This window comes from Callospermophilus lateralis, chromosome 3 (genome assembly GCF_048772815.1).
Source record: "Callospermophilus lateralis isolate mCalLat2 chromosome 3, mCalLat2.hap1, whole genome shotgun sequence".
Lineage (NCBI taxonomy): Eukaryota > Metazoa > Chordata > Mammalia > Rodentia > Sciuridae > Callospermophilus > Callospermophilus lateralis.
In genome coordinates, this window is record NC_135307.1 from 116,407,865 (window position 1) to 116,435,838 (window position 27,974).

Genomic DNA, 27,974 nt, shown 5'->3' on the forward strand with positions numbered 1-27,974 from the left:
TCAACGGCCAGTCACCTGTCCTCTCTCACCGAAAAGAAACTTTGGCTTTTTGAAGCGTGGGATACGGGTGGGGGAAGGGCAGTGAGTAGACCGTAGACCAGCGCCACCTTCCCGGAGTCTTCCCCTCCAGGGTCGCGACTGGGGTCTGGGGCGGGGTCCAGGCCCGCGGCCCTGCCCAGCGGGCGGGCTCGCTCCAGCTTTTGCCCCAAACTGCTGCTGCAGGGCCAATCCGGCCTCTGGGGCTCACCCGGGCCGCCTTCCGGGCCCGCGGCTTCCTCCAGCCCGCTCCGCCCCTCGGACTCTCCGCCGCCCCCGGCCCTCATTCGGGCCGGGCCTCGCGGCGGCTGCGGCACCTCGGCTGCGCTCCGCCGCGTCCCCGAGTCCCGGGAGTCGGCAAAGCGCGGTGAGTGCTTGCGTGGCGCGGCGCGGTGCGGAGCGGCGCGGAGCGGGGTGGGGCGGCCTTTGTCTGCGGCGGGGCCCGGGCTGCGCGGCCTGTGGCAGGGTGGCCGGAGCGCAGCCGGCGCCCCCTCCCCCGCAGCGCCCCGCACCCCAGCGCTCCCCGGCCCCTCCGGCTCCGCACTTGTGAGCGCGCTGAAGCCGGGCCGCCGATCGGGCCCTGGCGCTCGGAGTCAGCTGCCGGCTCCAGGACGCACCGCACCCCTAACCTGGCTTTCCCTTCCCTGGGGCCGAAAGCCGGCTGGGGCACTGTCCGGCCCGCGTAGAGCCGCCGTGGGAGGCTGTGTGGGTGACTGTGATGACTGAAGTCCTGGGTGTGGAGCTGGGATGGGGGCAGATCTTGTCATTGTTGGCGGTTCTGGAAGCTTAACGAAGCGGCTGTCCGGGGCTGGGAGGGAAGCAATCTCTGGGGCCCTGCCGAGGCAAACACTCTGCCTGCCAGCTCTGAGGAGGGGGAGCCGCGGAGGAGCGCGGGTGTTAGGAGGGTCCACCGTGTTTGACCCTGAAGAATGAAGGAGTGGATCATTGAGGGACTTCCACTGGCTGCAGTAGGAATGAGAACAGATTCGGGGAAGGGCTGGTAGGGGCAGCTTAAGAGGACCAAGAATATTAGATGGTGATGCGGGAACGGGATGGGGCAGTTTGGGCTTGGAAAGTCCTAGAGAGATTGGGGTGAGGTAGGATGGAGAGGAGTTGGGGAAGACAGTGGAGGGAAGGTAGGGGTCCAGGGTGGACACACTAGAGCAGAGGGGGTTGAATCTCAGTGCCCCAGGGGCCCTCCATTGCTAAGGTTTACTCACCAGTTGGCCGATTGGGGAGCCTAAGGCAGTGAACTGGCAGAAAAGGGGATTTATTTCTAAGCCAAACCTGCCTAATGAGAAATGTGTGATGGATGACTCAGACATGGGATCTATCATTGAGGGAAAACATTAAGCAAATAGTAAAGCAAAGATTTCTGTGTGTACTTGGTGGGGGTGGGGTGTTTGATTTAATTGAGAAAACCTATTTATCCCCTTTAAAGTGATTGTGGATGATCTGTAAATGAGCCTGATCTCTTCATTGAATTAAGGCCCCAAGTCCTTTTCTTATGAGCATGAGTGTAGTAGTTACTTTCTATATTTGAAAGTAAGGAAGCTGTTTGAACTGTAAGAGAGCTCTTTATTTAGTTGAGCCTCCTCTCTAATTCCCTTGGGCCTCCCAGAAATCCCTAGGAAATCTGATGCTGGGCAGCAGTTTCCTTGTAGCTTGGGGGCCTGCAAATTGATGGGACATTTCTGAAAGCCAGGGAAATGGAAGTCTGTACTTGAAATTGAATTCTAAACCTGTGGGATGGGTTGGGTGGATCTGAGCAGCAGGCAGAGATGGAGGGCCCTGGGGCTGCTGGGTAGGAAGTGGTGGCTCAGGTTTCCAGTTTGCTTGGGAATGGGAGTATTGTGGATGTATGCATTTCCTTGATTGCTGGAGTTTCCCAGCTTAAGCGCTAATCCTTAGTTAACTGTGGGCCATGGGAATCGCCCCCCCCCATGTTGGCTGTGCCACAGTGAGCTTAAAGAGCGTCCTGATGTTAATGAAAAATTTCTACGTGATTTTTGGATCAGCCCTGTGAACATCAGTTTTGGCTCTAAGACATCATGTGGCAAGGAGATTCTTAAGGGAGAAGGCTTTTGCTGGTGCAGTAAGTGGCGTCAGCTGCATCATTTGTCCCATGACTGATCTCCAAAGTTCTATGCGCTCATGGCATCAGTGGGGTCTTCTGCACCCCTGCAGGGAGCTTTCTAATACACTATAGACTCCTGTGCTCTGAGAGATCAGACCATCAAGCTTGTGAGAGGAGAATCCTGAGCTAATGCAGCCTCAATGTGAGAAGAGGTGTTGGGATTTTGACCCAGTTTTCCTCTTGTCCTTGTCCTTTAGCTCTGTCCCCCCCATCTGATGGGGCAGGTTGACTGAATGTCCGAGATGCTCAGATGCCTGACAGCTGGGTTGGGTGCTTTAATGCTTTTGAGGGGAGTTATAGAAGTGGTGTTCTTTCAGAGTACTCCTTTAGGGAGTCTGTGTCATGATCCTAGTGAGGCTGGCTCTGAACCTTCCTGTGGGAATCCCCCTTCCTTAAACACTGGCCTTCTCTGCAGTAGGAAATCTTCATTATTTGGAGTAGGATTTGGATTTGATACTGAAGTGGGCAGTACTATTTGGGGTCAGAGATACAGTGTGATCCTAGAGCCATGAGTTATATTCCATACACTGGAAGAGACTGCTAGGAAGTATTGTACAAATGCCTGTTGCCAGATGATTCTTCGTTGGCATACAGGGCTTGGGCCATCTGCAGAAAAATGACCAAATCCAAGCAACCTCTGAGATTATTACTGCATGGGGGCTGCTGAGCTGTGGTTCTGAGTCACAGGGTCAGGGGAGAAGTAAGAAGGGAAGGATGACATCACTGCCCATTATCCTCTGAGTGGGTAGGACTTTTCATTGCTGTCCTTTTCCCATGTCCCTGGGCAGTAGGGTCAGGGAAGTCCACCAGCTAAAGAGAAGGGTATAGCCAGGACCTGGGGGTGTGATGGGGTCAGAATGGGGTCAGATGGGGTCAGAATGGATCACACTTCCGGGAGGGTCACAGATACTGTTAATGTAACCCTTGCCTGCCACCCTGGTTCAGCCACCCTGTAGTGTGCTGAATTGGAGCATTGGGTTTTCACATTTTGGGGACAGATCTATACTGGGTGTTTAATAGATGTAATCTGATGTGATTATCATAGCAGTCCTATGAGATTAGGGATCCTTAGCACCATTGCACAGACAAGGAAACCCCAGGCCCAGGGAGGGCAAGTCACGTGCCCAAAGACACACAGTTGGCAAATGGTGGAAGTGATCTATTGTCTGCCTAAAAACTGGCTCTTTCTGACACTCTGAAGGCAGCCGCCAGGTTTTATACTCATTTTGGAGCCTAGCAAACAGGTTAAGTAAAGGTCCCCTAGGGTGGAGAAGACTCATCTGGGGAGCTAGGGAGAAGGATGCCCCAACCTGGAGACCCAGAGACTAGTGTTCCTCACAGTGTGGTCAGGGCCATTGCTGCTAGTTCTTGCTGTCCCAGAGGCCTGGTGTTTGTCACAGTGGTGCCTCCAGGAGTCCCTCCTACAACATCTGCTTCTGACTTATGCTACCACCACAGCTGACTCCACCCTCCCTCTCATTCTCTTTGTGATCCAGAGAATAAATGCTCTCTCCACACCCTTAATGTCTTTGGATATCTGTCCTTCCCAGGGGAAATGCTGGAACAGGTGCTTATGGGTAAGACCCTGTCCTGGGAGAGCCAGAGGGGTTTGCAGCTTAAGTGGAGAGATGTCAGCAGAGTCGTTCTGCTAGACTGAGTCTCTTTCTGGGTAGAATCTGTAAGAATTTGGAGGCAGGGAGGCATTGAGCAGAATGTACCTGGGGAAAATGTGCCCTTCCTTGTGTAGAGTCTGGAAAGGCTTCTGAGAGGGGTGGGACTTGAAGGCCTGTTTAGGTGGACACCTGGCAGGGCTCTACAGATGCAGGTGCAGGTGCAGGTGCATGTGCTGAGGCCTGCTGGCATTTGACCTGGGATCTGCCCTCTGGTGTGGTCTCCTGTTCTCTCATCCCTTCTTGTCCCCTCTTGTTGTTCCCCTTGTGGCCATCCTTTCTTCTGGCTGGACCTCCTTTGGTGCTCAGTGTGGCTTTGACTTCTTTCAGGGCTCTGTGCCTTCAGGGGTGTGTGCATCCCTGTGCACATACAGGTCAGCTTCTTAGCCACTGCACAGATCTCTCTTCAAGATGACATCGCACCGGGCATGCCCATAATCCTAGCGGCTCAGGAGGCTAAAGCAGGAGGATTGTGCTTTCAAAGCCAGCCTCAGCAACTTAGTGAGGCCCTCAGCAACTCAGTGAGACCCTATCTCTAAATAAAGTATAGGGGCTGTGGCTGTGGCTCAGTGGTAGAGTGCTTGCCTAGCATGCCTGAGGTACTGGGTTTGATCTTAAGCACCACATAAAAATAAATAAATAAATAAATAAAATAAAGGCATTCTGTCCATCTACAACTACAAAAAAATTTAAAAAAAAATAAATAAAGTATATAAAAGGGCTGGGATGTGGCTCAGTGGTTAAGTTTCTCTGATTCAATCCCCGGTACCAAGGGAAAAAAAAAAAAAAAAAAAGATGGCATCACACTGCCTTGTCAAGTGGCTGTTGGTCCCTAGAAGATGCAAACACATTTTGGGGGAGCCCCCTGGCCAGAAGGGAGTGATGGAGGCAGACTCGCTGCTGTACATGAGTCTCCCCATGTGCTTAGGCCTGCTGAGGCCTATGGTTTTGCCCCCTCCAGGTTCTGAGCCTTGACCTCAGTGTGGAAAAGATGCTTTAGTGAGGACAGTGTGTTTGGGGAGGCCACTCACTCTTTCCAATGCTTGTTCTGTTCCCTTCTCTTCCTTGTGCTTCCTCCAGGCATGGGGGAAGCAGGTGGAGGATGCCAGGAAGACCTTGGGCTACTCTGCCTGGCAGCCCTGATGACAAGAGGCAGTCCTGACTCACACAGAAATCACTTGGAGAGGAAGACTGGATTGCTCTCTTGGGTGGGATCATGGGACTGGGGCGTGGTGCCCAGTGGACAGCCTTGGACAAAAAAGGCCCACACTGATTCAGATTATCAGGAAAAGGGAAGGGCAACAGAGGCGCTTCCCAGGCAACTCTGGAGACCCCACTTCTTTCTCCCCAGGGCCTCCACCCATTTATGGAGCCCCTAGTATTCATTAGGTCTGTTTAGATCTTTTTACTCAGTTGAGTCCTATAATTATCCCCTGAGGATAGGGTTTATTATTCCCATTTTACAAGTGAGCAAAATGAGGATCAGCATATTTCCCTTAAAGCCACCTGACTTTGGAGGTGGCAGTGTGAATTTGAACCTGGCTCTCTGACTCCAAAGTCATCTTCTTAATCAGTAGGGCTCATTTCTTGTGATGTCACCAGCCCAGCTTGTGATTATGATCATAGCAAGGGATGGTGGCTTGAGCTCTTCTTTGATGGTTGAGGGGATGAGGACCCAGAGAGGCCAGGGATTTGTCCTAGGGAATGGAGCAAGTGGGTGGTGGCACCTGGTCTGAAATCCATATAAATCGTCGATGTTGTGTTTTCCTTTTTATTTTTTCTTGTTAATTGCAAAAGAATTACATGTTTACTGCCAAAGTAGAAAGGAAATGTAGGCTCACCCCCACTCCCACATTCCAAGGTTGGGTTCATGGTCAGGTTTCTGGATCCTCTTCCCATATACAAACATCTGTCCATCCATCCGCTCTCCATCTGAACACACATGTACTCCTTCAGTGAGCAATGCACCAAGCTAGAATTAAGGACGTGATAGCTAAATAAAGCAGACACGGTTCCTACTCGGGGAGGTACCAGTATGACATGGGGACCACAAATGGAATGCAGTGGATAACAGGGACCTCCTTTGAGTGGCAGACCTCTGCCTTGGCTTTCCTGTCAAGGGCATCTTCAAGGTAAAGAGGTATTAGCCATGTCAACCTGGATGAAGGATGCATGTTGGCAGAAACCCTGTGAGGTTGGAAAGAGGGTCTTAGGATATAGGAGCTGGAAGCAGATCCCTGTCCATGCAAGGGGCAGGTAGGGAGAAGTGAGTACTGGGGGGTGGACAGGGCCAAGCCAGACCAGGCTCTGTAGAGGCTGAGATTTTAGCCCAAATAAAATGAGCAGCCCAGGGATTAACTGTTGAAGGTGGTTACTTGATGCAGTTTATTATTTTATAGCAGTTACTCTGGCTGCTGTGTAAAGCATAGGTCATATAGGTGGGGGAGACCAGTGAAGAGGCTTTGTAGTCCATCCAGGAAGAAATGATGGTGACTTGGAATAACCAGGAACAGAAGCAGAGGTGGAGAGAAACAAGATATATCCAAATATGTTCAAGGACTCCTAGTCAAATGGCCTTAAGAAAAAGAAAACATGGTACAAGTATTTATTAAATATTTGTGCAGCCTAGTTCAGGTATCAGAGCTTAAATCATGATATTAGGGTTCTGTGTCTCTCAAGTTTTCATCTCTGCCTCTACTTATTTGTTTGGATCTGTTCTTTAAATGTTTGGTACTGAATGGTTACTAACAGCCCCAGACCGTATCTTTCCCAGCAATCAGCAACAAAGAGCCTTTACTTCTGACTCTTGGCTCTTGCAGAAAAGCTCTGGGGAAGTCTCGATTGGGTGCAGCTTGGCTCACAACCCATTCCTGAACCAATCATCGAGAGGGGGTGGGGCAGGGGTTCTCCACTGAGTCAGATCTGGTCACATGCCCACGCTTGCTGCTGGTTGCAGGCTCCCTTTACCTTCCCCCCAGCATCCTATGGACTGGGTTCCTTGCAGGAAGGTGGACCCCTATTATCCAAAGGAGCTAGTCTGGAAGGAAAGGGGCATACTACTATGAAGAATACAGAGGAAAATAATTAATTGTTAAAGACTAGCTGCTAAGACACGGATGATCTGCCTGGCAGCTGTTTTGCTTCTTTGTCAAGGAAGTAAGGAGCAGATATTCAGAAGGAATGGGATGCAGGCCAGGTGGGGAGGTGAGAGTCTATTTTAACTGGATTTGTAATCTAGCCCTTGGGGTTACCTGTCCCAGTGCTGATTGAACTTGGAGATAATATCTGTGATAAGCTGTCAGGGATATTTCAGGACAGTCAGTAGAAAGTGGGAGAGGGGGCGGAGGAGTGGTCACTGCTTCTCACCATTCCTGCTTTTCACCATGTACAGAATCAATCAATCCTTCCAAAATCTTTAACTGACCCCTGAGTACTTCCCTTGCCTCATCTTTGACAGCCCCTCCCAGAGCCCTGTCTTCCTAGAATGTGATGTCATGTCCACTAGTTCATGCCTCTGTGACTGTTCACTTCCACCCTCTGCCAGGCAGCTGAGTGTCCCCCTCTCTGTGCAGTTGTTACCAAGCTTCCCAACTCCAGTGAGTTGCTTTACCCTGTGTGCCCAGATTACCTTGTATAAACCTAAACCTGTGTCAAAGATCTCATCACAGTTCTTTGTTTCCCAAACCCTTTCCCCTATTATTATTATGAAAATTTGGCATTTTAAATATTTATGCCACTTAGCAGCTTTGTACCCTTGAGCAACTTATTAAATCTCTCCATCCCTGAATTTTCTGTAAAATGATATAATAATAGTTCGTAGCATGAATGAATGAATGAATGCTGGAAGGCTTGAAATGGACAAATAACCAGTTTTAGAGGGAAGAAGGCAGATTGCAGGAACAGGAAATGAGTGATCTGTGCTTGATTCCTGGCAAAGTTCTGGAACCAGTTATCAAATAAGCTCTTGAGGAAGAGCCCGTCAGGAGGAGCTGGCAGGGCTTTACTAGGGTTTTGTAAATGAGCCTTTTTCCTTGTTCTACACTGTTTGATTGGTCCCCGGCCAGAAATAGTGAAACCACTCCTGACAGCCTTGGGGATGAGATGGATAGAGGGCACTGGGTGGCAGCACAGGAGGAAACTTCCTCTGTCTCAATGATGAATTGTGGATGGCCATTAATCTGGTGGCAGATAGTGCTTTGGGCCTTTCCTATTTCTGTCCTTTCCCTGAGGATCTTGATGACATATGACACAGCATGGAGGAGAGAACATCGTTTCTGGATGATATTTCTTCTTTTTTTAAAATTTATTCACCAGAAATTATTAAGCATCTTCTGTGCACCGGGAACTATCGAAAACAATACTTCAAAAGCTCAAGGCATGGCTACACACACTGTCTGTGCTTACTGCCACTGAATTGTTTCCTTAAACAAGGTTAAAATTGTAAACTTCATGTTACAGGTATTTTACTACATTAAATAAAGAGATCATGGTATGAAGGGATGGACTTGGTTTATCTGGGTAATTGTAATAATAACAAATGGAACATTCTATAAGCTCCACTCCCTCCCCAATTCTATCAGAGGAGGACAGCAGAGAGGTGAGACAGCAGCAATGAGTGCAGATGACTTCCACTTTGTTTTTTTGCTTTTGTGGTACTTGGGATTGAACCTAGGGCCTTGTGCATACTAGGCAAACTGTCTATCACTGAGCTACATCCCCAGTCCTGCAAATGACTTGTGATTGTAGGCCGCGGATTTTATAGCCTGTTAGTTTGGTGACCCATGTGACATGGCTCCCCGGTGGTGACTTTGTCAAGATCAAATGGTTTAGGTCTATAAGGAAGGAGGCATGCTTGTTCTTTGTGATCCAAGGGATTGAATGTGTGGTTCATGGGATTGAATGAGGTCAGTTGGACCATCGTAGACTATATTAGAAGACACACATTGGCTCAGAATAAGGAAGTGCTTTCCACTGAAGAGAGCTGCCTGAAAGCAAGTGGACTATGCTAGGAGGTAGTTGGCACTTGTCACTAAAGAGGGTGAATAGGTGGTAGGGGAGGGCAGAGAGGGGTCCTCTGTTTTCTGTCTCTGTCTTTCTGAGCCCTTGCTGTGTGTCCAGGAGTCCATGAGGTATTTTGGAGTGGAAGCTCATTAGCTTGAGTTCAGTAGGAATTGTTCTTCCCCTAAACGTGCTTCATCTCCAGGTTTTCCCATTCTATTCTGTGTATCTGGAATCATTTGTTCTTTTTCTTTTTAAATTTTTGGTACTGAGGATTGAACTCAGGGATACTCAACCACTGAGCCACATTCCCAGCCCTTTTTATATTTTATTTAGAGATAGGGTCTCGCTAAGTTGCTGAGGCTGGCTTTGAACTCACCATCCTCCTGCCTCTGGTATTACAGGCGTGAGCTGTTGTGCCTGTCTCGTTTGTTCTTGACTTCAGATCATTCTTGACTCTTCTCCTTTTCAAACAATCCCCAGGTCCCTTCACCCTTGAAATATCCCCTGAGCTGGGCTAAGTGACTATGATGAGACAGTCTCCAGTTCATATTTTGAGATCTTATTTTAGATGTGGTTTCCTTTTGTGGCTCTGAGCATGGCAATTTTCATAGCCTGGAGAGAGGGGGAGAAGAGAAGGGGGAAAGTAAGGGAGGGATGGCTCCCTAAATTAGTTAGTTCAGATGCTGTAAGAAAGACCCAAAATAACAGTGACTTATGCTAGAACAGATGCTTATTTCTCACCCATGTGACCGTCTGGGAATATCCAGGACTGATGCCGCAGCCCTGCAGGATCCTTCTGTCTTGCTGCTCTGCAGTGCCCAGAGTGTTGTCTTTGGCAGTGTGGCCCTGGAAGCCCCTGTCTGTGTGCCAGCCAGTGGGAAGCGGGAGGAGAAAGAAGAAGATAAGTTCCTCCTCTTCAAGGGCATGACCAGAAGTTGTACATATCTGCTTCTCTCAGATCCTGTTAGCCAGAAGATGGTCATGTGGCCACATCCGCCTGCAAGGGAGGCTGTGATCTGTAGTCTATCTGAGTGGCCCTGTGCCTAAGTAAAAATTCTACAGAAGGGGAAAATGGCTAGAAGGGAACTGCTACTGGTTTCTGCCAGTCACTATGTACATTTTAATGTGATGATGGCCGCTAATAGCCTGAAGTTTAAGGATGTAGTACATAAAGGCTTAAAATACTGATGAAGTGCTATCAGCTTCTAGCAAATATGTTCTTTTAGAATGGAAACATGGAGCTCAGACAGGGGAAGGCACCTCATTAAGACTGAAGAGCAAGGCTGGGCATGGTGGGTGGTTCTTGCCTGTAATCCCAGTGGCTCAGGAGGCTGAGGCAGGAGGATTTTGAGTTCAAAGCCAGCCTCAGCAACTTATAAAAAAAAAAAAAAAAGGGCTGGGGTTGTGGCTTAGTGGTTAAGCACACATGGGTTCAATCCTAGTATAAAAAAAAAAAAAAAAAGATTGAGTAGCAAACTATCAGAGCAGGAACTGGAGACCAAACTTTGGACTTACTTTCTGATATTTCAAGGAAGTCTGGTTGAGGGGGTGACAGAGCTAGGACTAGTCCCTTGAGGTCAGAGAAGGGGTGACTTTGTTTTTCTCCAGCCTTACCTGGGGAGCTACTCATTGTTCTTCAGGAGTCTTGGGGCTATTAGGACCCTGAGGAGCTTTTCAGGGGCCCTCACTATATCTTAAAGTGTATCCTGTACTGAACTGCACCAATTTATGTGCATATCCATCTTCCCTGTTGTAGTCTGCTCCTTGAGAATAGAGGAACTTGGTCGCCTCTGTCCCTACTGTCCCCCCCCCCCCCCCCGCCCCCGCCCCAGGCACTCGGTGAGTAGTTAAATGAATTTCTGAGTACATGAATGAATCTATATTGATGGACTTCTTCACTTGCAGATAATAGAAACTTGACTCAAATGGCCTTAAGGAAAAAAACAAAGATTGGCTTAAGTATTTGGCTTAAGTCTAGGCATGCAGCTTGTTCAGATATAGCTGGATCTAGGAGTTAAGATATTTTCAGAGCTCTGTGTCTCTCTGATCCTTCTCATCATTTTTGTGAGAAATTTGCCCAAGGAGCCCCTGCAGGGATTGGAAGGAGTTGGGGCTTGGGAGATTGAGTGATGCTGGTGGTCATGGAGGGGTTAAGCAGTTCTTATGGGGCATCCCAGGTTCAGGGCATTTTGACCCAGAGCCTAGTCTCAGCCCTGTTTGTTTTGGGTTCATGGGGATGCATCTTGGGTCCTCTCTTGGGAGCGTCCCTGTGGCACCTACTTCTGCTGGGCTCTCTTGGAGCTGTGGAATTCTCAGTTCTCTTTGATTCTGGGCTGTCAGGCCACAAGGGTGGGCTTCCTGGGTCTAGGAAAGGAACCCAAGGAAGCAGGCCAAGTGCCCACCCATGAAAGCCCCTCCTCCTTCCTCTGGAGGAAAGGACAACGTGGCCCTTTGGGGAGCCCTGATCAAGAGAGGTGCTTCCTGTGCTCCCCAAATGCACAGAGTCAGCAGACATGTCCTGGTGACCCTAGGTCAGCAATCACCTTGAGCAGTATGGACTACGTGTACGGACTAGCTTGTCATAAGAAGGGTCTTGAGAAGCAGCAGAGGAATGTGGGTTTCCTTCTGTAGTGAATAGGGAACCATGGGAGGTTCTTGAGCAGGGGAAGAATGTGAACAGATTCCTGTTTTGGATGCAGCTGAGAGAATGAGTTTGGAGGGGGAAAAAGTGGAGGTGGCAGGCACCCGCAGCAGTGGGGCGGTGGGGGATGCAGCCCAGGAAGAACAGATAGGACTTGGTTCTGTCTGGGGGTGAAAGAGAGGAAGGAATCTGGGAGCTCCTTCGTCCTTGGTGCTGGTGCTTCCTGCGGAGTGTGGGTAGGCACTGTGGAGGCAGCTGCTGAGGTTGTCCTGTGGGCTGCGGTGGCCCTTGTAGGGCAGGAAGTGGTGCCTGCCAAGGGTGCCTTTATGAATGGAGCACGGGAGGCTGCTGACTCAGCAGGCAGCAAGGCTTTGAGGCCACCAGATTTTGGACCGGAAGTGTCTGGAAAGGAAGTGGCTGCTCAGGGCTTCCCCACTGTGGGTGGCTGGGGCTGGCCAGGATGCACCCGGCTTAGCTGAGGGACTCCCTCAGCGCAGCTGCTGGAGATGGGGGAAATTTGGCAGGGATTGGAAGGGTTGAGCCTGGGCCTCTGTGACTGGAACCGATGCTTTGGCTCTAGGTGAGGTTTGTTGCGTGGACAGGCAGAGAGGTAGCAGGCCTGGCCTCAGCTGTGTTAACTGGCAATTGACACGACATTAACAAATTAATTTATCTGGGCTGGAATTTTTTTTTTTTTCTCCTGCACAAATACAACCAAGTCATGCAGCCTGTCTGCCAGGGTCATTAGGAGATGGGGACCATTCGTATTCTTGCTGATCGGCTGGCATAGATGGACACTGTTTACGTGGCTTGAGCAATCAAGCCTGTGGGACACAGGGAAGAGGCATGTGCAGCCTGCCTGAATTGGGCACCTTGGGGGAGATCAGACTGGAAGCAGGGCTGTACCCAGGAAGTCTAGGGTCCCCTGGCCCAGGCCTGATTTGTGGCCATAGATCCACTTCTCTCTCAGTCCTGACTTCAGCCTTAGATGTCACCCCCACTCCTGGCCTCTTTCATTTCTGATGGGTCTTGGTGACTCAGTACACATGTGCTTAACTAGCAAATAAGCGTCTGAAGCCCGACACTCACACACTCGGCTACCTCCTAGACTTCTCCCCTGGGGTTTCTATAAACTCCCACTTGCTTCACATGCCCATCACTGAACCCTTCCATGCTCTTTGCCTCAGTGAATGCCCCTCCCAGTCATTGGGGCTCACAGCCAACCAAGGACAGCCTTGCTACTTCCTTTCTCGGTCCCCACATTCTCGACTGCTGTCACTTTTACCCAGACCTGCTTTGTCATTTTGATCCAGGTCCCCTTGATCATTCTGCAGTACCTGTCAGGTTAAACTTTAGGAAGCTCAGCCCTGACCATGCCATTCCCACTCTTCAAGAACCTTCAGTGGCTCCCAGCTGCCTTTGGGGCAGAGTGCACACCAAGGGCTGATCCCCGAGTCTGGCTGCAGTCTGAGTTCCTACTGTCCCCAGCAGTTCTTGTCTAGAGTCAAGGTGATCTGTGCACAGCCTTGACCCACAGCAGGCTGGCCTTGCGTTCCTTGCTACCTGGCCACCTTCTCACATTTGGATGCTCACATTATAGGACTGAGAGTGGCTGCCAGCTGCCCCTGCCCACCTGTCCTGGTCCAGCCTCCCCACTGACTTCCTCCTGCAGCACCTCACCAGGCTCCCACAGCCAGGAGTCTTGCGGGTGGGGACAGTTGCAGCCTTCTTCCAAGCCAGTCCTGGGGAGCAGAGAAGAAAGGGTCTGGGTAGGACCTTTGCAGACAAAGACCTCATTTCCTTTTCCTCTTCTCCACAGGCAGGGGCAGGGCAGTCTTCCACCACGGAGCGCCCAGCTGTCGACTGCCTCACGGGAAAATGCTGCACAGACCGGTCAGCCCTGGCATGGGTGTACATGTGGGCACAGCCCTGGGGGTACTGTGCTTCTGCCTCACAGGTGAGGGGAGGGTCAGCCATCATGGCAGTGTGTGTGAGAGTACTCACTCCCACCTGGGCTCCAGCTAAGCTGGTCTGGCAGGGCCACACTCATTTCCACCTCTGGGGATCCAGGAGGCAACCTTCTTTACCTTTCTTAGCATCCACTATCTTGTCTGTAGAATGGGTATGTGAGCACTGTGCACTAATGTAGTGATAGTGCAGTTTCCTGAACGCACCGCGTGTTCCCTCCTCAGGTACCTTTGCTTGTACCATTTCCTCTGCTTGGAACTTTCTCCCCTAGACACCAGCATGACTCCATCCCTTATTTCATTCAAGTGTTTGCTCAAATGACATCTCCTTTGCAAGGTTTCTCTGGCTACCTTGAATAAAATAGCATGCCACCCTTTGTCCCTTCCCATCCCCTACCTTACTGCATTCTTCCAAGTGTTCACTTCCACCAGACATACTGTACTTGGTTATTGGGAGCTGCTACCTTGCTCAAAGAGCAGGGTATATCTCCAAGGTCAGGATGAGTATCTAACACATAGTTGGTACTCAGTAACCATATTGAAGGAATGATGTATACCACACAGTTCTTGGTACACGGTAAAGAAATGTCTGCCTCTGTGGGAAAAAGAGTCGTGTGTCTGGTGCCATCTTGTGGTCATAAGGAGGTAGTGCATGTCTCTACTGTGGCGAGTCTGATTCTCAAGACAGGGCTTTGTATGGGTGACTCCCCAGGGGCTGCTCCACATGTCCCTTAGAAGGGATACTCTGGTCCTGCTGGGAGGGGATGAGAATTTGCTCAAATTCTCATGGGTTTCAGTAAGAGATCCGGAGCTAGCTTAAGACCTTTTGAGATCTTAACACACTGCAAAGATTATGTGTGTAATTTACAGTAAAAATATTAACCATAAAATGCTGTTTTCCTAAACCGTCCATGGGTGCTATATTCAGTTAGCTTCATTTCAAGACCGAGCTTCACATATCTTGAGTGTGCCTACCCAGAGCCCTTGCCTAATGTAATTGTTACCTAAGGAACGGCAGTGCTAGCCTCCTGGAGAAAGGCAGCAGACCCTGCTCAGTCTTCCAGAGCAGTGGAGGAGAGCTACAGCGGAGGCAGAGGTGCCTGGGTTGGGAGACTGCAGGGGAACTCCAAGGGATAGTGGCAGGAATGGGAGAGAGAATCCTGCCCCTGTCTGGGAGATCTGGACATGTCCTGGGGCCTGCTCTAGGGCTGGAATTGACCTATGCTTCCAGGATTCAGGCTCCTGTCTTCCCCTCACCCCAACGCATCAGCATACTCATTATTCTCCCTCCTGAATCAACTTTGAATCTGGCCACTTCTCTCCATCTACTTCTACTCTCCAAAGCCAAGTCACCATCACTCCTTATAGGGACCACTGATGTCACCCCTAGCTGCTTTCCATCCTGCCCTTCTACCATCTAGTATCCCTTTGCAGTGGAGCCAGAGTGAATGTTAAGCATTATGCCTGATTAAGCATTATCCCTGACCCCATGACTTCCCATTACAGATAAAAAAAAAACAAGAATCAAGCAAACAAACAAAAGCCCCTAAATTCCTTATCTGGTCTCTCAAAATTCTCTGCATATGGTTCAGACAGGCCCTCTCCCATCAGGGTACCTTCTGGATGGTTTCATTCTGGGTCCTGCCTCAGAGCCTTCCCACCTGCTGTTCTACCTGGGACACTCTTATACCAGCTTTCTATCTCAGCTGAATATGGATTCTTTCAAGAGCTTGTGATTCACCACCACCATATTTAAAGGCATGGCTGTTCTTTTTTCTTGCATAAAAGCTAATGATATTTATTTAGGAAGAGAAGGAAAAAAAAAAAAGCACTTGTCATCCTCTTATCCAGAGAAAATCGCTATTAGCATCTTGGTGAATGCCATGTTAGGTTCCACTTCCCAAGTTTGTAAATAGAATGTGCTTAGGGAAAATGCAACTAGCCCAGCAGATGCAAAGTACCTGCCAGTGGTGCATGCCTGTAACCCAGTGACTTCATGGGCTGAGGCAGGAGGATCCTGAGTTCAAGGCCAGCCTGGGCAATTTAGCAAAACTCTGTATCAAAATAAAATATGAATAGGGCTGGGAATGGAGCTCATGGTAGAGCACCCCTGACCCTGGTTTTAATCCACAGTACTGCATACAAACACTTAAAACAGTACCCTCCAGATTTTGTAAAAAGCTACTTTCTTTCCATTCTAGGGGTAAACCTAGGAGTACTTTATCACTGAGTTACATTGTTATTTTATTTTGAGACAAGGTCCTGCTAAATTGCTGAGGCTGACCTTGAACTTGTGATCCTTCTGCTTCAGCCTCCCTAGTCACTGGGATTAAAGGTATGCATCACTGTGCCTGGCTACCACCTTGCTTTCTAATCCATCCTCTGCTTCTTTCTGTCTTTCATACTCTAATCACAGGCCTGTGAGCATTTGTATGCTACTTTGTCCCTCTCTCCCATTAAGATATACGCTCTGCAGAATGTAACCTTGGTCTTGTTCTCTGTTGCTTTCCTAACTCATGCTTCGCACATAGTAGGTGCTCATCATATTCTCCTTGACTGAATAAGGAACAAAGGCAATGAACTTACTTTGGGTCTCAGGCCTAAAAGCCAGGGTGGACAGAGCCTAGGGATAGCTGAGGAGAGAAGGAGGATTGGGGAGGCCTCTCCTCACCACCCACCCCTTAACCCTTTCCCCAGAAGCCATGGCAATCCAGGTTCCTGAAGACCTGGTAGTGGCCCTGGTGGGCACTGATGCCACCCTGCACTGCTCCTTCTCGCCTGAGGCAGGCTTCAGCCTGGCACAGCTCAACCTCATCTGGCAACTGATGAACACTGAACAGCTGGTGCATAGCTTTGCTGAGGGCTGGGACCAGGGCAGTGCTCTTCCCAGACCTGCTGGCACAGGGCAACGATTACCTGAGGCTGCAGGGTGTGTGTGTGGCTGACGAGGGCAGTTTCACCTGCTTAGTGGGCATCCAGGACTTTGGCAGCGCTGCTCTCAGCCTGCAGGAGTGGGTTGCCATCCTCTGCCCCATTGCCCCACCACTGATCCCAGGACCCTAGCCCCACTGCTGATCCCTGTGCTCACAGCCACACATGCCCTTGCTCTGCTCTGCATCCCCCTACCCTTATTGTGTTCTTGACTCCCTGCTCTCTGCCATTCTCCAGCCCCCTATTCAAAACCCAGCATGACCCTGGAGCCCAGCAAGGACCTATGGCCTGGATCCATGGTGACCATCACTTGCTCCAACCACTGGGGCTACCCCAAGGTCAAGGTGTTCTGGCAGGATGGGCAGGATACATCCTTGACTGGCAATGTGACCATGTTGCAGATGGCCAATGAGCAGGGCTTGTTCGATGTGTGCAGCATGCTGAGGGTGGTGCTGGGTGCTGATGGCACCTACAGCTGCCTGGTGTACAGCCCCATGCTGCCACAGGACGCACATAGCTCTGTCACCATCACATCCCACAGCAGCCCCACAGGTTTTTTTGTTTAAATATTCCTCTGAGGGAGGGGGCTTCTGGTTCTTTCTACAGGGGCTGGGAGGATCTAAATCTGCCTTCTATTACAATCTCCCAGAACAATGAGATGTCTGACAATGATGAGGAGAAAGCTGAGGGGACCCCAGGTGGTGGCATGGTATCAGTGTTTGTAGGCTTTCTTGACTCCAAGGCTTTTCAAACTTCAGGGTAGGATAGAGATGCATCCGATCAACAGAGAACCTTGGTATAGGAAGGGGAGCAGTCCTGCTCAGGAGGGGAGATTGCTAGCTGGAACCCCTGAGAATCACTCAGCCCCAGTCCTGGACCCCTGGGATGGATCTTGTCAGTCCAAGGCCAACCTGTTGTTTCCTCTCAGACTAGGGGGACTCCATATCTGAAAATCCTGTTTTGGGATCTAAAGAGAAAATAGGAAGATGGAACAGAGACTGGGGTTTGATGGTGGAGGAGGCTGTCGGGGGTATAGAGTCCCTGCCCCTCCTCACTGTCTACCCCTCCGGTCTTATCCTCAGGAGCTGTGGAGGTCCAGGTCCCTGAAGACCCGGTGGTGGCCCTGGTGGGCACTGATGCCACCCTGCACTGCTCCTTCTCACCTGAGCCTGGCTTCAGCCTGGCACAGCTCAACCTCATCTGGCAGCTGACGGACACCAAACAACTGGTGCATAGCTTTGCTGAGGGCCGGGACCAGGGCAGTGCCTATGCCAACCGTACCATGCTCTTCCCAGACCTGCTGGCACAGGGCAATGCGTCCCTGAGGCTGCAGGGTGTGCGTGTGGCTGATGAAGGCAGCTTCACCTGCTTCGTGAGCATTCAGGACTTCGGCAGCGCTGCTGTCAGCCTGCAGGTGGCAGGTGAGCACCAGGAGTGGGGTGCCATCCTTTGACCCACTGCCCGACCACTGATCCCAGGACCCTAGCCCCAGTGCTGACCCGTGTGCTCACAGCCACACGTGCCCTGCTCTGAATCCCCCTACCCTTATTGTGTCCTTGACTCACTGTTCTCTGCCACTCTCCAGCCCCCTATTCAAAACCCAGCATGACCCTGGAGCCCAGCAAGGACCTGCGGCCTGGGGACATGGTGACCATCACTTGCTTCAGTCACCGGGGCTACCCTGAGGCGGAGGTGATCTGGCAGGATGGGCAGGGTGCACCCTTAACTGGCAACGTGACCACATCGCAGATGGCCAACGAACAGGGCTTGTTTGACGTGCGCAGCGTGCTGAGGGTAGTGCTGGGTGCTGATGGCACCTACAGCTGCCTGGTGCGCAACCCCGTGCTGCAGCAGGACGCACATGGCTCTGTCACCATCACAGGTGAGGGGGCAGGATCAGTTGGGGAAGGACAGAGGGAGCAACTGCCTCTTTTTAAAGTAGAATCTCAAGGTGGTCAGAAAATTTTTTTAAAAAATCACTCAGATTTTGGGTGTCTCAAAATCTCCCAAACAAGAAGTCCTTAAGAGACTTGCTTTAATGAGCTGATAAGAATCATTTATAATATTTGCTCTCTTAAGCATACTTGAGATGGTGCTTATGTTTCTTACATACAGGAAAAGTGCCTGCCTGGAATCTGGAGGAGTGGGTAGGAATTCTGGGGCAGCCACAAGGCACACCCAGGGACTTGGTGAGGGTGCTTTCCTATAGGAACTTTTCGTGGTGATGTGAAGGCATTGCTGAGTCCATGGGCACCATTTGATTCTAAAGCTCTGGGAGACAGTGGGGCCTCCTCGGGTGGTCAGCCCCCTCACCTGGGTCAAGCTTAGCCCTTCTCCCTGCAGACTGGAGCTCCCTAAAGGCACCGATTGGATTGGCCAGGGCTGTCTCTGCTGCCCCCATGTGGTCAAGATGCCCACTAGACCCAAACTGCCTGTTGGGTGATCCCTTAATCTGTTTTTCAGGTCCCAGTTAGACCAGGTGCATACCCCTTGCATCTGGAGGTGCAAAGAGGGCTCAGATCCACCTTCAGGCCAAGGGAGGCCATCATCATCTGTCATTGGTCCTGAGAAGTCTCCGTCCAGTCCTTTCATAGCCTCTTTACTTAAGTCTGACTTCTCAGTTCCACAATCTGGGCCATCTGAGCTTTCCCAGGGACCTCCCACATCCCTGAGGTCAGGACAGCAGGTCCTGTGTATCTGCTTCTCTTTTTTTCTTTCCATGACTTCTGCTTGACCTTCCCAGCCCACCCAGCTTCTTATCTCCACTGGTCTCCTGTGTTTGCATAAACCTCAGGGCTCACTAACTTATTCCTGTCTTGCTTCTCCCCCTGGAATGTGCTGGGCCTTCTGTGGCCTTCACTTTTTTTTTTTTTTTTTTTTTTTTTGGCATAGGGGATTGAACCCAGAGGTGCTTAACCACTCAGCCACATCCCCAGCCCTTTTTAATATTTTTATTTAGAGACAGGATCTTGCTGAGTATTTCAGGGCCTTGCTAAGTTGCTGAGGCTGGGTTTGAACTCACAATCCTCCTGCCTCATCCTTCCCAGCTTCTGGGATTGCAGAGCTGCTGCACCCGGCCATGTGTCCTTTGCTTCTGAGGAATCCAGAGCCAATGCCCACCCTGCTAGTCTTCTAGGGGGCAGGCTTATTCTTCTGTTTCCCTTAGGCATTTCCTTTCTGCCAGCCTAACTTCCCGCTGCCCAGCCCCTCCCTAAGCCTGAGACCATCCTCTCCCTGGAGGCCCCAGCAGGTGCCTCGTGAGAGAGTCACTGTCTGTGTCCTAGGATGTTCTGAGCTATCTTGACCTTTCAGAGAACAGCATATGATCTGGAAGGGGAAAACAGTGTGTTCACAATAAAGACCCAAAAATGTAAGATAGAGTGAGGTGGACAGAGAACATGGAGCTCTCATTGGGGAGGAGGGAGGAATTTGAGATCATTTGCACGCTGGGTGCTGCTGTGTGCAGAAAGGGCTTTTGAGTTATAAATGTGATTGCAGGAAGAGCATTTACTCCACTGGAGATAAAATTCTGTATTTTACACTTTAGTAGCTAAGATTTAAAGGGGTTCATTTAGGTTAGTGTTGCCAAATATGTTCCACAAATGAGGAAGCCGAGGTCCAGAGAGAAGAGGGTACTTCTCCAGGACCACAGACCAGCACTGTGGCTCTGAATCTTTTGGAAGTCAGGCACCTCTTTAAAAATTGAGTAAATGATAATTGGGATAGTTTGCATATAATTCAGAGGGTTCATGGCCCCTCTAAACTTGTCGGCAGGGGGTCTGTGAATCTTGGCTCTCACACTCTGCAGCAAGCTGATGAACCAGGATCAGAATCCAGCTTTGGCCTCCCAGCCTAATTTTCCCTCCTCCCTGCCAGCCAACCTCCTGGTTTTGTTAGAGCAGGTCTGGCCTACTTTGGAGCCCTTGGCCTGCATTTTGTTCGGGCAGCTTTGTGCTTTGTAAAACATTCTGGGATTCAGACTCTCAGTCCTCCAGCTGGTCTCTCCCACACCTGATGGGGGTTAGCGATGTTGAGTGTGCCGTGCCAAGCCTCTCCACGGAGAGGACTTTCTGGACCAGGATCTGGACATGGGGCCTGAAGAGGAGAGTCTGGGCCCCAGCTGACTCTGTCCTTTACTAGGTGAATGAGGGCGAGTCTGATCTGTGTTCCGGGACCACCATTAGCTTATAGGTGAATGTAGAAAGAGACACTCCCTTTGAGGATTTCTGCAGCTCTCTCCCCTCCTTTGCTGCTGAAGCCCCATCCTGGGATTTCCAGATATATTTTCCTTTTCGGGGGGCAGTCCTAGGGATTGAACCCAAGGGTATTCTACCATTGAGCTACATCCCCAGCCTTTTTTAATGTTTTATTTTGAGTCAGGGTCAGGCTAAGTTGCTGAGCCTGGCCTTAAACTTGATATCCTCCTGCCTTAGCCTCCTGAGTCACTGGGATTACTGGGGTGTGCCACTGTACCCAACCAGGGTTTTTTTGTTTGTTTGTTTGTTTTTAATGTGTGCTCCTTGGACACATTACTGGGGTGTGCCACTGTACCCAACCAGGGTTTTTTTGTTTGTTTGTTTGTTTTTAATGTGTGCTCCTTGGACAGGCCCTCCTGGCTGGCCATGTCAGCTCCTGCTGACCTTGGTGTTGGGCTTCTTGGCTTACAATGTCCAGAGCAGCAGTTTTGCCAGCCATGCCCTCTGAAAGTAACATCTGCTGCAAGCAGATGCAGTGGGAACTTCCATGAGCTTTTTTACTGCTTATGATGCATCTGTCCGGGTGCCTCTGCAGCTGAACTATTAAGGACCCTGCTGGCTAAACTACTGGTGGCTTCTGAAGAAGCTGCTGGCCCCGTGCTGCTGATGCCATGGCCATGTGTCTTCAGAGAGTGAGGAAGGGAGCACTGTTTTTGTTAGATTTTTTTTCCCCAAGACTCTGCCCAGGACCCATAAAGGGACCTAGCTGGGGGATGGTGAAGGTGATAGGCTCATGGAGGACTGTGCTCCGAACAGCTTCTGATCCTAACCTGGCTTGGGGTATGCAACCCCTTCTCTTTTGACACAAGATATCTAACAGGAGGTGGGTGCCTCAGTGTTTCACGTGACTGTTCCCCTGGCAGGGCTCCCTCAGACCTGCATGAATCCTTGAGGAAACTCAATCCTCTCTCCAGGGCCCTCATCTGGCACAGAACTAAGAATACATTTTCTGAAAAGGACCAGAGAGTAGTAAATGCTTTATGGGTCACATACGCTCTTTGCCTCTGCTTCTTTTTCCTTCTGTTCTTCCTTCTCCTTCCTTTTTTTTTCTTTTTCTTTTTTTGTAACACTTTACAAATGTAAGAATGAGTAGTAGTAGCAGCTCAGGGGCTGTAGTAAAATAGGCCACAAGCCAGATTTGGCCCACAGGCTGTAGTACTGACTCCTGATTCATAGGATGGGGATATTGCCAGGTGGGGCCAGAGTGGAGAGGAGGCCTCCCTGGGGCATGACTCAAGCTAGGTGAAGAGTTTGGGAGCACTCTTTGGAAAGGGAAACTGGCAATGGTGTGGAGGCTGGAAGGAGCCAGGTGTCTCTGCAGAAGGTGGTTAAGATGCCAGTTTGGCTGGAGTCGAAGTTCCTGCAGTGAAACTAGAAGGAGAGGCTGGGAGAGGGTAAGCAGCAGCCAGATCATAGAGATCCTTGAATCATCCGGAGAAAATTGAAGCATTATTCTAAAATCAGTAGGGACCCTTAGAAGGCTCTTAAACATTACTCAACTGTAGATTTCCAGGTGGAGGCCTGTCTTCGACAGCTGTAGCCCTGTCAGGGTTTGGCAGGTGATTGGAGAAGAGGTAGCGGGAACTCAAGTGAGCTTCATTCATGGTGTTGGGGGCAGGGAGGGTGGGAGCTGCTGTTTGTACCTTGGAGTTAGGGGGTGCTGTCCTCAGGGATGTGGGGCCAGGGATAACAGTTTCCTTCTCCCCTCTTCCCTCTCAGGACAGCCCATGACATTCCCCCCTGAGGCCCTGTGGGTGACTGTGGGGCTCTCTGTCTGTCTCATTGCACTGCTGGTGGCCCTGGCCTTTGTGTGCTGGAGAAAGATCAAACAGAGCTGTGAGGAGGAGAATGCAGGTGAGCGAGGGGGTGCGTGTGTGTACACACATGCGGATCTTGGGATATGTTGCTGTCTTGATCCATTTTGTACTCTTATAACAATATCAGGGACCAGGTAAGGTAAAGAACAGAAGTGTATCAGCTCATGATTCTGGAGGACGGGAAGTCCAATATCAAGGTGCTAGTCTTGTTGTGTTGTCACTTGGCAGAAGGTAAGAGGGGACAGCACCAATCCAACTCATGATTATACATCATGGGGTAAGCGTGTGTCTGCCTTGGTGTGCAAAACCTTAAGCTGCTGCTGTTGTGGGCTGAGGATCAATACGAGTTGACTTTGGGGATTGGTATCTGGGCGAGTGGCCATTGGTGAGTGGTACATGGGCAAACAGACAGAGGCATGAGTGTCAGCAAGGAGAATGGGGAAGAAATGGGCCAGGTGCAGGTAGGTGGGTGCCTGTGCTATGGATGTCTGGGTGGGCTAGTGGAAGCCTGGTGGGTAGACAGAGCTGGGTGCTCATGTTGGAGGGTGGCGATTGACTGGGTTGGTAAGTGAGTGGGCAGGTAAGTGTGTGGGGTGGTTGGACAGGCGGAAGAGTCAGTGAATGGGACTTGGCTAGGTGAGTGGTGGGCTGCAGGCTGGGAGCTTGTTCACCCTGTCCCAGGATCAGCTCTGCTCTAATCTCAAGCCCCAACCCTGTGCCTGGCGTTTGGATTGTAGGTGATGTCCCAGGTGAACAGTGCAGGGATGAAAGCGGGGCTGAGAAAGTATTTTGTTTACTCTGAGTTCTTGTCTTCCAGGAGCTGAGGACCAGGATGGGGATGGGGAAGGATCCAAGACAGGTGAGTCTGAGCTTGGAGCTGGTCCTCTTGCTTAGGGGAACACAAGGGAAGGAGAGCAAACTTGGGGAGCTGAAGGGGCCAGATTTGCTTTGAGGTTTGAGTGAAGTGCATCCCTGGACTGAGGTCTACCATCCCAGAGTCAACTCTTTGCTCAGAGCTAGCTCTCCTGAACCCCTCCCTCAAACTGCTCCCTTTTTCCTGCCTACCTTGGCCCAGATGCCAGAGTTGATGCCACCTGATGAACTCTGCACTGTGCATTTTGGGGGCTTCTAAAGGGTGGGAGCATGGCCTCAGGAGACAGGGCAGAGTGGGCTGTGTCCTCCAAACAGTAGCCTTCGGCAAGCCACTGTGCCTCTCTGGCCTCATTTTCCTCTTGTGTAAAATGGGCATAACAACAGGTCCTTAGGTTTTCTGGGTTGATTTAAATGGGATAATACATATGGAAGAAAATGTAGTACATACCTGGTGCCTAGTAAGTGCTTAATACAGTGGAGTCCTGTTGCCATTAGGCAAAGAGCTGTGTAGCTTTGGGTGAGGTGCTTTGTTCCTCCAGGCTTTAGTTCCCCATCTATAAAATATCAACCTGGTCCTTCCCTGATGGCACCAGTGCTCTTTTGAAGCCTTCTCTAGTGACTTCATAGGAAAGTGCTTTTCAAAGGACATGGAGACCTGGAGACCTGCTTGGGGCGGGTGCTGAGGCCCTGGTGCCCCACAGCCACTGGAGGCCTCACTTCCAGGAACACCTGGGCTGGGGGCGGCAGGTTCTCGCTGAGCCGTTTGGAATGGTCCCAGTTGACACCACTTCCCTGCCCACCCCCGCACGAGGAAGGGCAGAAGATTGACACCTGGGGACTGCTATAAATTATGCCAATTAATTCTCCACGTGTTGGTGCCCATGTGGCAGGCTTGGAGACAGCCCTGGGATCAGGCCTCATTTTTCATGCTCAGAGGCAGATGTCATTGGCAGAGGGAGGGAGTGGGGAGAACAGGTGGGGCGGAGAGTTGGGCAGCCTCGGTTGCACATGATCCCAGGCTCCCCTGGGAACATCTGCAAATACACCAGCCTCCTTTTGCTCCTCACTGCACTGTCTGTACAGTGAGTTCAGTGCAGCTCCACTTCTCCAGCAGAGCAAGGTGTTTGTCCTCAGTCTGTAGATACAGAAAACTGACAGAAAGGGGAATGACAAGACACAGAGAGTGGAACTGGGACTTATGGACTGAAGCTTAAGATGGCTTCCTAGGGCTCCTCCCCTGGTGCAGTGATGGTGTCCCCATCCTGCCCACCTCTTCCTCCTGCCCCTTCCTCCAGCCTTTCCCTCTCTCACTTCTCCTGCTTCTCCCGCACCCCCATTTTCCATGGTTTCTCCCTCATCTTAGCCTCCTCCTGTTTTTTTTTTTTTTTTTTGCAGCCCTACGACCTCTGAAACACTCTGAGAGCAAAGAAGGTAAAGTCCTATGGTGCTGAGCCTGCCTGTCTGTGCATTCATGCATCTGCATAAAGGAGGGTGGTGGTCATCACCCTTCACTGGTGACCTGAGGCTTCCCCAGAAAGCAACCTTCCCCTGGTGAGATGGCAGAGGGCTGAGTAACCCAAGTCCTAGCTAGCTGCTCTGATAGGACCCATGTGACAGAGGCTCACCCAGGCCAGGTATTTCTTTCTCTCTTGTAATAGTCTGAGCATAATTAGTCATAAAGCAGCTGATGGGCTGGGCCAGTTTCCTCTTTCTAGGATTCTGTCCTCTTCAGCTTGAAGCTTCCATCCCTAGGTCCACAGGCCACTCCAGCTCCACACCCCTCCAGCTCCACACCCGCTCCAAAGGCAAGAGGGGAAAAGGAGGGAGGGAAGTGTGTCTTTCTAGGGCGTGGCTAGAAATAGCTCCCTTTGCTTCTGCTTACATCCCATTGGGCAGGACATAGTCATGTGATCTGTAACTCAGGTGAGACTGGAAATAAAGTTCCCAGCCAGGCATTCACATTCCTGGTGTTTAGTACTTGGTTAGTCAATATCGATTGTTGTTAAACATATTATTTTAACCTCAATAGTTATCTTAGGGAATGTAGGGAAAAAGTTGTCTTCCTCCTTGTTGTTTGGAACCAAATGAGCATAGAAGACTCGAGCAGATGGGGAGAGGGTGCCTGCTTGGTGCCTGAAGACAGCCGCGGGGAATGTGGCCCTGTGGATGAAGCAGTGGGCTTCCTGATCCCGTCTCGCAGGGAGGCAGCCTGCCTGCCCTCCCCAGGTGTCTGGCCAAACTGGATAACCACAGAACAGTGCCCGGATGGGAGAACTACTTTTCCTGGGGACACACAGAGAGGGAGGGGCAGGGTGACACATGCCCCTGAGGTTTTCTTCTAAACACTCTGCTCAGGCCAAGGTGTGGACAGAGGCCAAGTGGGAGTTGTCGCTCCACAGGGAGGTCAGAAGCCAGAGTGGAGGAGGTTCCTCTCAGCTGTGTTCTTAGGAGCATCCATGTGGGATGGGGAAATTGAGGAGGGGCTTCCTGCTGGAGGAGGGGGAATCGAGCCAGGCCTTGGAGGGCAAGGCAGAGGGGCCCTCAGGAGGGAGCTGTGCCAGGTGAGTGGGCTGGTGGGGATTGAGAGGTGGTCTCCCTCAGGGCCCTTCCTCGTCATGCCTACAACCCAACTCCTGTGTCCATGTCTGGGCCTCTAGCACAGAAGGCTGTCAGCCTTAATGCCCGCCCCCCCTGTTTTTTTCTTCCCTCATGAAATGCAGATGATGGACAAGAAATAGCCTGACCAGGAGCTGCTGCCCCTGCCTGGGGGCTCCCACCCTCTGGCTGCATTGGGGCCTCCGTGTGAGCCTTTCCTCAATAGATGAGTCCTGCTCTGACAAGTTTGCCTGTTCTTCAAAGGATGCGGTACACAGACTACCCTGCAGCCTTATTTCTCTCATGGACACGATTCCCAAGTCATCCTGCTGCCTTAGAACTCCAGCAACACAACACCAAATCTTCCTGCTGCTTTTTCTAAAGGACACAATACACAGACCACCCCACGTCCTTAATCCCTCCAAAGCCACATGGGCCATCCGGCTGCCATTTTTCTCCAAAGGACACAATATTCAGACTAACCTCATGCCTTATTTCTCCAAAGACACACTACACAGTCACCCATCTTGTTTCCCCATGGCTCTGCTACACTAGTTACCATTTCTTAGCCCTTTTCCCATCCTGTGTGTAATCATATCTTCTTGAGTCTTGAAACTCTCTCCTGCCTCCTTTTGCTCTGGCCCTGGCCTTGGCCTTTTCCCACCCCCACTGAGACTGGGCATACTCCCAGCCACACACACAGGTGTGCAGAGGCCTACAGCAGCACGTGCTGGACCACGTGTCATTCCCCCACCCACCTGGTCTTCCCTGTGCCGCCCTGGGCTGTGCCCTCTCCTCTGCCAACCTTCTGGTAGGAAGCTGGCATTGGTCACACTGGTTCTCTGGGGGTCTGTAGAGGGCTCCCTGGGGGTCAGCTTTTATTCCTCTGCTTTTCCCGCCTTTGGAGGTTTTGTTCCTTTTATTTACCCTGTAAATTAATGTTTGTTGAGCAACCACAGGGATCAGCACTGTCTTGGATGCTGACGGCCTGTGTGGGAGGCTGAGTCCCTCCTGCAGGATGTCTTCCTCCTGCTGGGAAACAGCTCACTGTGTTGTGGCCTGCTACTCCTGCCCTGCTCCCTGCTGTGCCCTCTGTGCCCACAGCTTCTGAGATACCTCACCCCCATCCCATCCGTGTCCCTCACCCAGAACCTGGGATGGGACAGAACCCTGGAGAGAGAGACGCCCCCTTGCCACACTGGAGAAGCTGGTGGTTTTGGAGGGTCTTCCCAGGTGCAAGCTGCAGGCAGGAGGCTGAGGCCTCTGGACCTTGGGTAACAGCCTCACAGGCAAAGTGGGACACCTCTTCTCACTGACTGGAGCCCAGGGAAAGAAGGGACTGCTTCCTCATCATGGTGCTATTCTGAAGCCAGTGCAGACACCTCCTGGCTCGTCTCTGGCCAGCCCCTGGCCTGCAGTAGAGTAGAGCTTCACATGTTCTGGTCCTCCTGATACCATCTCTCCTTACCTTGGGAATGGAAGACGCGAGGATTTCTAATTTAAATGTGGGACTCTGTAAACTGGGGATGTACTTTGGGAAAAATAAATGCCTTGGTCAAAAGCCTTTCCTCTGTGACGTGTCTGGATGCTGTGGCAAGGGCCTCAGGTCTCAGCAGGAAGGAGCCCTCCTGGACATTTCAGGCTAGAGTCGGGTCTCCATGGCCCTGTAACCCTGTCAGTTTTCTGGCCTTGTTTCCTTCTTGAAAAAGTGAAGTTGACCCACCAGGAGGCCAGGCTCTTTGTGAGGGGCTCATCCCACTTATGGGAGCGTCACCAATTTCTTTGCCTCAGAAAAGTAATCCTAGGCTTATTTAGGGCCTCTGCTAAAGTCCCCATTTTACAGATGGGGGAGCTGGGTCCCAGGAAGATGCTGACACCAGGAAAAGGGGTTCTACATGATATTGTCTAACCCAGTGGAATGGGTACCAGGCTGGGACTCAGAGGCCCAGGCTCAGGCCCTACTTTTTTTTTTTTTTTTTTTTAATATACAAAAGATTGAACCCAGGGGTACTGACCCACATCCCCAGCCCTTTTTAATTTTTTATTTTGA

At 50.9% G+C, this 27,974-nt stretch overlaps 1 protein-coding gene across 1 annotated transcript; it reads left to right on the forward strand.

Moving 5' to 3' along the window:
- The first annotated feature begins 252 nt into the window (after positions 1–252).
- On the forward strand, positions 253–27,457 carry Cd276 (CD276 molecule). Its single transcript, XM_076848683.1, is given in 11 exon segments — positions 253–403; positions 13,305–13,442; positions 16,150–16,330; positions 16,332–16,480; positions 16,621–16,935; positions 17,466–17,804; positions 17,969–18,265; positions 22,359–22,493; positions 23,274–23,315; positions 24,725–24,760; positions 26,050–27,457. Coding segments are annotated over 10 exon segments (1,596 nt in total). The 5' UTR covers positions 253–403; positions 13,305–13,363; the 3' UTR covers positions 26,073–27,457.
- The last annotated feature ends 517 nt before the right edge of the window (positions 27,458–27,974 follow it).